Genomic DNA, 14,583 nt, shown 5'->3' with positions numbered 1-14,583 from the left:
TCTCTATCCCCCCTCCCTCTCTTGCCGCGCCTGCGAGTTGGGGGCCTTGGGTGAGGGGATAGGGCCGGGAATAGATAAAAGGAGTGAATTAATAATATTAATATAATATCAATGGGGTGGTTTGTGTGTGTGGGTGGGGTGGTTAGTGTGTGTGTGTGAGGGGTTGGTTAGTGTGTGTGTGTGTGCGTGTGTGCGTGTGTGAGACGCTGCAGGCCGCCCCCTCCCCCCACAACCGCGTGTTGAGGGGACGGGACCCAATGGGTCCCCCTTGGTCTAGTACAGGTGCACAACCTTTTATCCGAAAGCCTTGGGACCAGCCACTTTTCGTAATTCGGAATTTTTCGACTTTCGGAATGGAAGATTTTTAGCATAGATTTTAACGGCTGGCTAAGTGGTAGAGTGCTCGGCTCATATCCGCAAGGTCGCGAGTTTGCGCCTGATCCCGGCAGTTACTCGATCGCGAGTTTGAGTCTTCAATGTAGTTTTTTCTTGCAGGAGAGAATAGGGAGCCAATTTGGAAGTGATTGCCCACCATTCTGTGTCTCCCTGTCCCTCCAACTGCAGAGGAATCTGCTCCCCGATGGGCCGCTACGGCGACAAGTGGCAGTTCGCCCACAGCCTGAGCTGCGCCACCCCATGAACAAGACGTACCTTGCACACCATCAGCTTCTGCCCCTACGGGGAGCGTGTTCCTCTGGAGTTGGAGCGGGGCTGGGCTGGAGTTGCTGATCTGGGATCTCCGTGGTCGGTGTCCCGATGAGGGGGCGCAGCTCGGGCTGTGGGCGAACTGCCACTTGTCGCCGTAGTGGCCCATCGGGGAGCGGCTTCTGGTGGTCTCTCAGCTCCTGTCCAGGGGGGTGGCCGGAGACGTCAGGACCAACAGGAACACGCTCCCCAATGGGCCGCTGCAGCGACAAGTGGCAGTTCGCCCACAGCACGAGCTGCGCCCCCTCATCCGCAACCCGGGTTCCTCTGGAGTTGGAACGGGGCTGGGCTAGAGTTGCTGCTGGCTGTGAGTCTCTGGGATCTCCGTGCTTACAGTCGGTGTCCCGTTGGTCCTGACGTCTCCGGCCACCCCCCTGGACAGGAGCTGAGACTGGGAACTGTACGGGTGGCCAGAGACGTCACAGCCCGAGCTGCGCCCCCTCATCCGCTACCCCAAGAACAAGACGTACCTTGCACACCATCAGCTTCTGGCCCTACGGGGAGCGTGTTCCTCTGGAGTTGGAACGGGGCTGGGCTGCTGCTGGCTGTGGATCTCCGTGCTTGCAGTGGACCTGGGGGTTGGTGTCCAGTTGGTCCTGACGTCTCCGGTAACTGGCGCTGACCTGCTGGCATCGCCGACGTGAAGACAGTGCAAAGCCCCCGCGCCGGTGCAATGGTCGGGGAGCTGGAGAGGGGAGGGAAGGGGTCACACACATGGCCGGGAAGCAGAGGGGTGTAGGTGGGGTGAAACTGAAGGGAGCGACAATCTGCTGCTGCCTGCCCGCTGAGTTAGAAAGTTCCCACGCAAGACTGTTTATCGTGAGTCTACCGTGGGAACTTTTTAACTCAGCGGGCAGGCAGCAGCAGTTTGTCAATTATTAACCCTCCCGCGCAATATACCCTCACCTTCTATTTTATGAATGAGGATTTAGTTCCCCTTTCTTCGAGGACCGACCGGAGGTTCCGCTGTCACCTCTGCGGGCCACCCTTGGTGAACGTCTTCAAGGACCTTTCTTCAAAGACCGAAAAATGTCCGCTATTCGGAGTTTTTCGTTATTTGGAATTTCAGATAAAAGGTTGTGCACCTGTATATACATATATCCTTTTTATTTTGTATGGCTTCCTGCTGCTGATATTTTTTTCTTTGTTTTGTAAAACAAATGGCTTCTATCTTTCTCTTGTAGTGAATATTTTATTTGTGAAACAATTGAATACTTTTTTTTCTAAATATACTAGAGATATGCACTTTATTCCATTGCAGCCACAAATTGACAGTGATTTCTTTAAAACATTCTATTTCAACAGCTGCACAGAAGCTGAAGTTATCAGCGATGTTGAAACGTGGAACCATAGTTGTTTTACAGCAAGAATGGGCGTAGTGAACCTGGCAAAAAGATATACAACCATCACCAGAATGGCTTACTTAATTTCATCTGTACTTTCTACAATTTTAGGGATAGAAACAATACAAGGATGCTGAAAGTCTTAACCGGAATGAAAGAAGTGGTGTTCCTGTAAATACAACTTTAGAAGTTGTGTGAAATCTTTTAACCATGTCTAATGTAAATGAATCTCTAAAAAAGTTGAGGAACTCCAAGAGAGAGGAAAATGAATACCTTGCGCAACACCCTGAATGTATCTACCGACCACCCATTGAGGTGCTTCTCTGTTCATCAGTGAAGGATTTTCAAAAGGAAAGAAAGTATTTAAAAAACGATATATTTCCTATTTTAAGTGATTTCTGCAAAACCAGAAGAAGCTGCTTTAAAGTAATGGATATAGATCAAATTCTTAAAGAGGGATATCACCACACAAACACAAAGTCCCACCAGCTAAAGATAACGCTAGATTATATCACCAAGCACTCCCCTTTCCTCCTTTGCTTGTTGGGTGAAACATATGGTGACTATTGCACAACATGCTTTTCAGCGAAAGAATCAGATATGCAAGGATTATCCGAGCTAGAAAGGAATATATACATCGCAGCAAATAACGGTTATTCTTGGATATTGAATGAACCCCACCTAACCTGCAGTCTGATGGAGCTTGAGATAACTGAAGCAGCTTTTTTAAATGACTCTCGATCCAGCTTCTTTTACTATCGAGATCCTCAGCACATTGATGATATACTTCTGAATGTCCCACAAAATAAAAGACAGCCCATATATAATATCTACAAAAGCAGAGATCATGAGGAAGAAAGGAAGATATGGGAGTTGAAGGAAAAAATAGTCAATAAAGGATTACCTGTCACATTTTTTAGGACATTAGAAGAATTAGGGGAAGCGGTCTTGAAAAATTGGAGAAATATAATTGATAAGTTGTATCCCATGGATTCAGTTCATTTGAGTACAGGTAAGATTATCTCATGTATTTGAAAAGGTCTTTGCACAGTAATCGTCTTGGCATTGATGATGATGGAGTATCATTAAATCATTGAATGATGATGTAACTGGACGATAATGTAAGTGAAAACTATTCTAGAGCACGAAATGGAAATAGTACACTTAGTTCAGCTCTTAAGCATGTTTCTATAAAACCAATTGGATATGAGGTGGCACAGTGGCGCAGCGGTAGAGTTGCTGCCTTACAGTGCCAGAGACCCGGTTTCGATCCTGACTATTGGTGCTGCCCATACAGAGTTTGTACGTTTTCCCTGCAACTGCGTGGGTTTCCTCCCACATTCTGAAAACGTGCAGGATTGTAGGTTAATTGGCTTTTGTAAATTGTCCTTAGTGTAGGATAGAACTAATGTAAATGGGTGATCGCAGGCCAATGCGGACTCAGTGGGCAGAAGGGCTTGTTTCCATGGTGTATCTCTAAAACTAAAACTAAAATTAAAATGATAATAAGATTGATGAATTATGGAACACTATTTGTATTAGGCAGGCCGAATTGGTTACAGCACTATTCACTATTTCAATTGGGAACTAGAGAACCATTTTATAGTTACTTTGGATATTGACAAGCTCTTGTGTAATAGCAGAACTAACTACTCAAATCAACACTTGGGGGAAAGGGATAGAGTGGTGGAAGAAAATAAAAAATTTCAATATCCATATTTTAATACATTGTCTGCGTTACACCATATAACCAAACTGTTGTATGTCATTTTTTAATACTGCCACCAAGAATTAAAAAAAACCTTAGTCCATCACTTGAATTGATTGAAACATACCGCAGGGAAACAGGCTCTTCGATCCACCAAGTCCATGCCGACCATCGACCTGTTCAGATAGGTCCTGGCATCTTACTTTCGCATCCACTCCCACACACATTAGGGGCAATTTACAGAGGCCAATGAACCTACAAACCCGCACGTCTTTGTGATATTGGAAAAAACCTGAGCACCCAGAGAAAACCCTGGAGAACGTGCAAACTCCACACAGACAGCACCTGAGTTTAGGATGGATCCCATGTCTTTCGTGATGTGAGGCAATGGCTCTACCATCTGTACCGCACTGAATCTTTATCCATTGAGCATTAGTGAAATTTTAGAGATTGCGAATATTTTCTTTTGTTATTTCAATGTTTTTATCCCATTGTTTCACTGCTTTTATTCTGCATTTAGTTCTTTCACCCCTGTATAATTCTTGGACCAGGTCTAAAAATACATTAAGGCCAATTTTATGCATGTTTAATTTTCAATTAGACACATGCAAAGTTAATGTAGGATAGTTATGCAATGAATATTGATGTTTCTCATGGCCAGTTTTAACATTTAGTATTAAATTAAAATCCCTGATTACAAATTCCATCATAACAGCTGTAGAATTATAATTAAAATAATAAAATTAATATCTGAAATTAAAAATCTGCAATCTATGTTGGCTACCAGATTGTGCTAAAACATCATCTTTCACTGAGGAACTTTCTTCAAGGAACTTTCAAATCTCGTTCTGGCCAAGAGAATACAATCGGAATGGTGAAACAGTTGCCATGGTGTCTACTATCTGATACTGGTCATCTATCATCAACTTCTGTCCCAATTATGTAAACTAAGCAATAATCATCATTGTGTGTTTACAATCGTGATGGCCTTTCAAGGCTAAGTTTCCTTCAAAACAGCACAAATCTTCTCTCAGGACGGCAACTTTGTGGCTCCACTACTTATCACGAAGGAAGTTGCAGAACTGGGTAAAGAGCTATTGACCTCAATGGTCCATCCTCAAGGTTGGACCATTGTCATGAGGGGGCTAGCTGGATAATAGCATTGCTTAGGGCCCTGACTGGTGGATCCATAATGTTGTTTTCCTGAGAGAAGACAACAGATTTGTGCTGTACAATGGCAGTGTCTGTATCTTGAATAAGTAATGTTCTAGAAGAGCAGATTGTTGAAATTCTGTGACACCTTGAAGGTCCATCTAAATGCTGAGCCATGATAAACGAACCATCCCCACATGAGTAAAGTCAGAGCTCCTATTGCAGTGCATGTGTGTGGCTTCTGTCTGTTGGTCAGTGGAAACTTAAACATCAATCACCAGATGCTAAACTGCAATGAGTGCCGACATGGAGCTGACCACATGTTTTATGCTGGACTTCAGGCTCCATGTGAAGCTGTACGCAAGATTGTAGCTGAAATCTTCCATCTCACACACACTTTCACAGAAACCTGACAGTGCCACAAGCATCTTAATGTGTATGTTTATCAGCCTTCCTCCATTGGCTTCCATGTAGTAGTTCTCATGAGTGACTCCTGGAGCTGAACTGGCATATGACCCTATCGCTCGATACGCTGGTGTATGAGCTAACTGTTTCCCTTAGACTGATTGGATTGCTGCCATCTCTATCATCAATTAAAGATCTCAACTCTGAACTTGCAGAGGTGATGTTTTGGGTCGGGACCCTACCATAGACTCAAAACGTTCCATGTCCTCCAGAGATGCTGCCTGGACCACTGAGTTCCTCCAGCACTTTGTGTTCCAGGCAAAGTTCCAGCATCAGCAGTTCATTGTGTCTCAACTCTGATGGCTACGATGTTCTGGTATCTGAACTGGTGGATATCATTGTATGATGAAGTGCGCCAGTGCCTTCTTCTTCTCTGGAAGCCCACAGGTTTATGGCCAACTTGTATACTTTTGCTATTTGAAATGAGAAATAGGATGGCATGGTGGCCTAGCGGTAGAGCTACTGCCTTACAGCATCAGACACTGGGGTTCGATTGTGACTACGGGTGTTTTCTGTATGGACTTTGTACGTTTTCCCCGTAACCCGCATGGGTTTTCTCCGAGACCTTTGGTTTCCTCCCACACTCCAAAGACGTACAGGTTTGTAGGTTAATTGGCTTGGCATAAATGTAAAATTGTCCCCAGTGTGTGTATGGTAGTATTAACAAGCGGGGGCCGGTGCCTGCTTCCGTGCTGTTACTCGAAACTAAACTAAGAAACTGTTACTCGAAACTAACCTAAGAAAGACATAAGGATATGTTAAATGGAGGCAGTAGATAGGAAGAGCACATTTAAATTCCCTTTTAATAGACAGAAGAATATGTGGGATAATTGATGGTGTTCTATGATAAAGATAGTTATATTTGAGTATATCATTGAAGGCAACAGAAAGGACTGTAGAGGTCAAGAATTATGAAGTATTGTTAATAAATTGCAGATCATTGATCTAAATGAACGTTGTTAAAAATGTTCTCTCTTTCAGATCATGAGAGTTACCTCGAACTTTCTTATCATGAAGCATTTGCCCAAAAATATTGCAAAGTATTTGTGGAAAATGCAGAAACGCAGAGAGTTTTTGAAATTCTGGACGAATTTGCTGCTTTTCCACAATATGATGGGTCACAAAATGGTGATCAAATTGAAGACAATAGCAAGATAACTGACCTTAAACAAGCCAGTCACTCAAGTATCGTGGAGCCAAGGTGCAGTAAATAAAAGGAAAAGGGTTCGAAGTTTGTTCCAGGATTGTAAATCAACATTGCAATTCCACATCACATTGAGTTACTGAACTTCTAGTTTTATATTTTGAATTTGTACTCGTTTTTGTCCTGTGGTATTTCTAACATCACCTATTCTTATCATTTATTCTTTCACTATTCTAGGTAGATTATTACAAAACATAAGTTTACACGATCCTGATAAATACCCACTGTTATTACTGCACCAACAATAAATTGTCCTGCAGGGTGAATAGGAAACACTAAAGATTGCAACACTATATAAAATAGACTGTATGGGTCTTGATATAAATTTAATTTAGTTTAGTTTAGAGACACAGTATGCAACAGGCCTTTCAGCCTACCGAGTCCACACTGACCAACACTTGTTTACTAGTTTTAACCTACACTTTAGGGACAATTTACAGAAGCCAGTTAACCTGCAAACATGCAAGTCTTTGGAATGTGGGAGGAAACTGGAGCATCGGGAGAAAACCCACAGGGAGAACTTACGAACTCCATCCAGATCTGTAGTCAGGATTGAACTCAGGTCACTGGAGATGTAAGGCAGCGACTTTACCCCTGCACCACTGTGCGCCCACAAATGGTAGCTTTAAATACAAGATGATTTTTTTTCCAACCATGAAATAATGCATAGCATAAGGAAGTGAAAGGTTTTTAAATGATGAGTAAAAATAATTCATTGCTAACTTAAATGTTAACCCTTTCCTTCATTCCTCATTCATTAATGGATATGGAAGGTCATATATTACATGGAAAATGTGATCAATTATATTTAAAATTAATGTCCATTTCATGAAAAATCATACCACAATCTGAGAAATCCAATTACAATAATTCAATATATTAGCAGCTAATTATCTGTGATTTTACAATGACCTTTGAGTTCATTAACGTTTTCCCTGAACTAATAAATTTACAGCAGAATCAACACGTGAAATGGCTATCGAGATATTTATTGGTCACTTTTTAATATTTCTTCTGTTTGATATGCAGGCCAAACAATACATTTGATTGTAAATCTCTCCTATTGCTTTCTGGAGATACAGGCTGTGGCAAGACAGCCATGATCTGCAACTGGCTGAAATACTTCAGGAAGAAAAATCCCAATGTCCTGGTATTATCTCAATATGTTGGATGCAGTTCTGCCAGTTATGACATCATGTCTTTCATGAGACGCTGTATTTTAAAACTACGTCTTAAATATTTTGGTAATTATACTTGTTTTAGAATCAGACAAATATTGTTAAGATTTATTCTTTGCTAGCCAGCAATCTTTGTGGAGAACGAGTTGCACTTGTAATTCAAATGCAGTGTTATGGTAAATGGATTAAAAAGAGAAATGTTTACTTCATTACCGCAGGAAGAAATCAGAGCAATACAGTCCTTCACACTTTGCATCTTATTATTTGGATGCTTGTGGAATATTACAACAGAAAAATTTTAATCCCGCCATAATTCAGATTTGAAATCAATTGAGTCAATGCAAAAATATACTTTTCACCTTATTGGTGTGCTCAAGGCCAAGTCTGAAACTTTCATTTGCCATTATGGGATCTAATACCTTTGGGGGTGGCACAGTAGCGCAGCGGTAGAGTTGCTGCCTTACATTGCCAGAGACCTGAGTTCAAACCTGATTACAGGTGCTGTCTGCGCAGAGTTTGTAGGTTCTCTACATGACGGCATGGGTTTTCACTGGGTGCTCCGGTTTGCAGGTTAATTGGCATTGATAGTGGTAGACAAAACTGCTGGGGAAACTCAGCGGGTGCAGCAGCATCTATGGAGCGAAGGAAATAGGCAACGTTTCGGGCCAAAACCCTTCTTCAGACCCTTCTTCAGAATGGCATTGATAAAGATTGTAAATTATCTCTAGTATGTAGGATAATGCTAATGTACGGGGATCACTGGTCAGTGCATACTCGGTGGGCAGAAGGGCCTGTTTCTGCGCTGTATCTCTAAACTAAACCTAAACCTCTTTCATTGTTCATGTGGTACATTGACTACACACTTGATAAACAAGATTGTTTAGAGCAGAACCAACAAAATTAACTAGTTTTCAGTTAACTTGCAGGGACGATTCATGAGTCTCTGGCAATATCTTGACACCGCAGTCAACACTTTAACTTTGATTCTTGCCTACTAGTAATGGTAGCTTTCCCACCATGTTTGAGTGGAAGTCACCATTCAAATCTGCCAACCTCGTACATAGGTCATCGTCAACTTCAGCCTTACGCTTCCCGTTTTCTGAGTCCAAAATCAGGTGAAGATTAGAAAGACGGGGAGTGTATTTGTCATTTATGAGCAACCATGCCTGCAGTAGGCACATTTTAAAACGCAGTTGAGATGATTCACATTGAGAATTAAACATTTTTTATAATTGGATTTCAGGAGCTGAAGATCAGCCCAGTGTTTTCAGTGAGAATCCTGCAGATGTATGGATATTTCACGCGCTTTGTGAGGCCTTCATAGCAGCAATTGGTTTGAAGCCATGTGTGCTTGTGATAGATGGAGCTGACAGGCTATGCGGGACCCGTGGGTTATCAGCACAGCAGGTATGGTGATAATCATTAATAATAAATTCAAATAAATGTATGTTTATAAATCTGAAAACCGAACCTAATAGGCCTTTTTCACGGGGCGACTTGACGCAAGATGTAGCCAGAGTGAAGTGGTCGTGGTCTAGCAGGATATCACACGATATAACGGGGGGGTAGACAAAGAGTTCCCACGGTACTCGGCATTTCTGTTATTTGTGCGAGTGACTTGTCCGTCTCCCGAGCTTTCCCGTTAAATCTTGAATGAACATTGTAACTGTCAAGTGTAATTAAATCATCACGTGGCACAAATGATGTCACTTTTTTTTCACACACTATAAATATCCTCCCTTGGTTGAATTGGTATATACACACACAAAGCAGAGTTTTACTGTGTATGTGGGAGACACAGATGGAGTGAACACAGTTACTGAGGCAGAGTCTCTCAGCCTGTGTGAGAGGGAGGGAGGGAGAGAGAGAGGGGGCACACACAAGGTGGATGTGAAATCTCACCTGCCTGTTTCAGTGACAGACACCCGCCGCCAGTAAATGAAGCCACCCCCATCTGTCTCCCCCTCCTCTCCCTCGACTCCCCCACCTTTCCCTCCCAACTCCAGTCCCGTCCCGACCCCCTGGGAAACTGAAGGGAGCAACAATTAACTGCTGCCTGCCCGCTGAGTTAAAGAGTTCCCACGGTAAGACGATGTTAGTTGTGCCCAAGTTTAAATTTCCAACGTGTGTTTCAGAGTAAATCAAAAACTGTCTGAATCAGCAAGTTAGACACAAAATGCTGGAGTAACTCAGCGGGCCAAGCAGCATCTCTGGAGAAAAGGAATAGATTCCATTTTTGGTCAGGACCCTTCTTCAGGATGATTGTAGGGGGGAACTGGAAGCAAGAAAAGACCGGGACAAATCAGGGCCAACAACAGATGACCTCAGCAGGGTATTTTAAAGAAGGGTCCCGACCTGAAATGTCGCCTAACCCTTTCCTCCAGAGATGCTGCCTGACCCACGTAGTCACTCCAGCACTTTATGTCTATATTTGGTTCCCTGATAGGCCAATTGTTGTCTAGGGATAGTGTGATCCCAAGAGGGAACCAGTGTTGCAAACCTTGGACTGGTTAACCGACAATTACTGCATGGGGGAGGGGGAGGGAGGGGCAGGAGGAGGTGGGCAGGGGAGAGAGAGAGAGTGTAAGTTACCTAAAATTAAATAATTCAATGTTCATAGTGAACACGGACACAAAATGTTGGTGTAACTCAGCAGGTAAGTCAGATCTGGGAAGAAAAACATAAAAAGCTGGAGTAAGTCAGCGTGTCAGGCAGCATCTCTGGAGAAAAAGTATAGGTGGCGATTCGAATCGGAACCCTTCTTCAGACATCCTAATCGGAATTGAGTCTGAAGATGTGTCTCGTCCCGAAACATCACCTATTTTTCTCCAGAGATGCTGCTTGACTCGCTGAGTTACTCCAGCTTTTTGTGTCTGTCTTCGTTTTAAACCAGCATGTGCAGTTCACTCCTTTACACGGGTCTCTGGAGAACATTGATTGATGTCCATATGCGGATGCAAATCTTTATTTTTTAAATTCAATCCCACAGAAGACAATTTTTACTCACCTTCTGTCCCCTCTGTCCAGCTTCCAGGTTCACCGTTCGCAGGAGTTCCCACGGTACACGCAAGAGTCAGTACGGATACCGCACTGGCCACTACGTGCATATAATGTTGCAATGTTCAACCACAAGTGTACAAGTCACTCTTGGAGAAATTCAAGCTTGTTTGAATTTTCTCCCGAGTCACCAAGTTACACGAGTACCTGCCGTTAGCGCCACGGTGGTCCATGAATGCCGTACGGTTATCGCAAGAGGTTCCCACGATGTTCAACTCTGGTTAACTCTTGCGTCAAGTCGCCCCGTGAAAAAGGGGTTTAACAATCATAATACAGTATTTCAGAGTTTACAGAAAATGAATGAGATTGGTATCATTAAAAATAGAAAAGTCAAGTCAAGTCAACCCATGTCGTTGAGTTTATTGTCAAACACACAAGTACGATGAGGTGCAGGTGCAATGAAAATCTTGCCAAGAAATTTGAAATAAAAATACAAAATGCTGGTAAATGCTCAGCAGGTCAAACAGCATCTGAGGAGAGGGAAACAGAGTTATCATTTCAGATAGGAGCAGGAAACTGGTAATGGTTTACATAAAAATATACAAAGTGCTGGAGTAACTCAACGGTCAAGCAGCATCTCTGGAGAACATTGGTAGATGATGTTTCGGGTCGGGATTCTTCATCAGACCCGAAGGGCCTGTTCCTCCCACGCTGTATGACTCTATGACTGTTACTGGTTTTAATACATACTTGCTTTGGGTGTTGGTTCATTAGAATATTGAATCTCTGCACAAAACTAGGCATAGTTCCATGGCTCAGTGCCCATCGTCATGTGATTTGATGATTAATTACATTTATTTATAAAAGGTTTATGAAAAGTGGAAAAATCAGCAATTTGTCACATCTCCTTTGGATTACTGGGAATCCGTACTTTGCAAAAGTTTGTTGATTAATTGATGTTATCTGTTTTCTGTACAGGTAAAGGAATTTTCATGGCTTCCACAATTTCTCCCAGCTCAGTGTCGACTTATTGTAACCACTGCCGTTTTCAACATGGCCTATGTATCACTGTCAAAGCATCAAGATGTAAAGGTGGTACATATTTCCAGTGTACCGAACTATGAAGAACAAGCCAGGATTTTCCAGGCACATCTGACTGGGCACCATGAAGAAATAAGTCAGAGCCAAATTAAAAATATTATGAGTGTAAAACTCAGTTGCTTACCACTGGTCTTGGTTATTTTGGCTAATGAGCTCCAAATATCTGGACCATTCAGAAAGGCTGATTATCTGGAGGAATACCTTGCCTGTCACACTATTCCGGAGCTGTGGAATGCTGTCCTAAAGCGATGGATTGAAGACTACAGTTGGATTAAGGACATAGGAAAAACTACGAGAGGAAATGACATCGCTACCTCTGCTAGTGCTTCTGATTGCCCCAGCTCAGGTTAGATTCCGTAATTTGTATTTTCATATAATGTGTGCAATAAACCATATAACCATATAACAATAAGCAGAATCTGCAAAAAGAAACAATATGCTGGGAAAGACAACTGCATAATATTCACTGTTATTTTATTTTGTAACAAATATATGCTTTTAATCTATTTTGTTTTCTAGTTTATACTTGAAACGTTCAGTTCTAAGCAGAAATTGTGGTAACGTTTCTTCAGTGATCTGGAGGAGCCATTGGTCACATTATAGAACAGACATGAAATAAGGTAGAGATTTGCCCAAGTAGGTCAGCCCAGTTGACCATGCAAAGTCTTCCCAATGAGCATCTCGAGCAAGATAAGAGACCAATGAAGAAACCTACTTTGTATCACCAGGCATCAATCAATCAAGAAGTACCTACAAACTGTAAAAAGGCCAAAAATCTAAAAAGAGAAGCCGAAGAAGGTGTAAAGTGGTGCAATCATTCTGTGTGAAACTCAAGAGTCCACTATATCTAGTCGAGAATGGTGGTGGGCAGCAGACAGCTAATTGGAAATACTGTTCTTGTGCCTCTCCATCCTCAACAATGGCAAAGAAAACTGCACCAGATATCCTATTCATCTTCTCCCATGGTTCACTCCATGTAATGTTAAAGTGACATGGTCCATGGTTCACTCCATGTAATGTTAAAGTGACATGGTGCTGACAATGCAGATAATCTGTACACCTGAACCAACCAGGCCAATTGCTTAAGTATCCAAATGGATTATTATTGCCACCCGTACCAAAAATACAGTGGAATGCTGGTTTTACGTGCTATCCAGTCAGATCATTATATACATGAATACCACACAGGTAGTGCAAAAGAGAAAATAAACAGACTTACAGACAAACTTTTTTTTCTTGTTTATTATGGGTTTTACAGAGTACTCTGTATAAATATCTATTGTGTTGTTGCAAGTAAGAATTTAATTGTTCTGTTTCGGGACGTATGACAATGGAGAAAATCTTTTTCTCTTTGTGGGGTGTTCACATCAAAGGAAATCCATAACATTAAAGCTCGAACAACTGTCATGATCGAAAGCATTTGTCCGCACAAAGAATGGTGGAGACCTTCAACTCCACTCAAGAGGGGCAGAAATTCAAAATCTAGCAATTCAAGTTGATGTAATTTTATTAGACGTAAGGGTTATGGAACAATTAAGGGCAGATCAGCTATGATCTAATTCAAACTCACAATATGTTTGAGGAAGCGATTAGCCTGGCTGTAGCATTGGTGGCATGGGCATCACAGATTCTGCTCTCTTCTTTAAAGTAAATTAATATTAAGAATTAGGTAACTTAAAGGAATGTACTGCATCTATTGTAACTTCTGACTTTTAAAATTACATTTATTTCTTTATTCCTTTTGTATATATTGCAGGACCGACGGGATGGGTAGTTGATGTCCTTTGTCTGCTTAGTATATCACGTTGCGGATTAACTGAAGTGGACATCCATCAGCTTCTAGTGTATCTGGGCTACAATGGGGCAGACAAGGTCAGCAAATACGACTGGATTCTTTTCCGGGCTGCATCCATGGAGTGGATACAAGAAATGCCAGATGGACTGCTGAATTTCACTCACCACTCTGTACAGGACGCTGTAGGATATTTCCTACTAGGTAAAATATATATGTCTTAACATTGACGATGACGATTAAAGTCTGAGAGCCATATTTTATTTGCGTTATCTATAATGGACAGTTAAAGAATCTCAATCACACGTCAACAATGATACAATGTTTAAGGAACATTTATACAAGTACATGATTAGGATAGGTTTAGAGGGATATGGGCCAAATGCAGGCAGGTGGTGACGAGCATAGACGGGGCATGTTGATCGGCGTGCAAAAGTTGGGCCAAATGGCCTGTTTCTATGGTGTATGACTCTTTGACTCTATAGTACGTATTTTTGTTGTTGCACTATGAAATGGTAACCAATTCTCCAGACAATTATGCAGAATTCCCATCAGCAGTAACTGTAATGCAATATGGAATTAGCAATATGAGCAATGTTACTTTGGGTATAGTGTATGGTGTCTGTAATCACAAAATCCTGGGTGTCTGGCGCTGCAGGGCAGCATCTCTACCGCTGCGTCACTATGCTGCCAATTGTACTGTGCTGGGACCTGCTCTAGAAACCTCACATTAAATTGTGCAGCTACAGAAGCAATGTGTGCTCAGTGGCAGAACTAAAGAAATTACTTTTTTGGGTTAGACAATGGATGCCATTCCATTCATGAAGATCACAAACAGATAGATTGAGTTAAATTCGCAGAACAGTGAAAAATGGTCACAAACATGTTTCAATGAGAAGGCTATAATTCCAGAAGTAAGTAATTTTCAAATCATAGCT

General features: G+C 42.1%; 1 protein-coding gene across 2 annotated transcripts in view; it reads left to right on the top strand.

Moving 5' to 3' along the window:
• Positions 1-14,583, top strand: part of ttc41 (tetratricopeptide repeat domain 41) — a 44,199-nt gene that overhangs the window by 14,413 nt on the left and 15,203 nt on the right. The window contains exons 2-7 of one of the 2 annotated variants that reach the window (XM_055650630.1): positions 2,011-3,060; positions 6,355-6,574; positions 7,607-7,821; positions 8,999-9,162; positions 11,731-12,199; positions 13,610-13,849. In XM_055650630.1, coding sequence (XP_055506605.1) covers positions 2,259-3,060; positions 6,355-6,574; positions 7,607-7,821; positions 8,999-9,162; positions 11,731-12,199; positions 13,610-13,849 — 2,110 coding nt within the window. In that variant the 5' untranslated portion in view covers positions 2,011-2,258. The remainder of the gene's footprint in view (positions 1-2,010; positions 3,061-6,354; positions 6,575-7,606; positions 7,822-8,998; positions 9,163-11,730; positions 12,200-13,609; positions 13,850-14,583) is intronic. The other variant, XM_055650631.1, reaches the window with a different exon arrangement.

The sequence above is a fragment of the Leucoraja erinacea genome, chromosome 19 (genome assembly GCF_028641065.1).
Source record: "Leucoraja erinacea ecotype New England chromosome 19, Leri_hhj_1, whole genome shotgun sequence".
Taxonomy (NCBI): Eukaryota; Metazoa; Chordata; class Chondrichthyes; order Rajiformes; family Rajidae; genus Leucoraja; species Leucoraja erinaceus.
The sequence above is the reverse complement of the archived record's forward strand: the minus strand, read 5'-3'. Positions and strand labels throughout refer to the sequence as shown.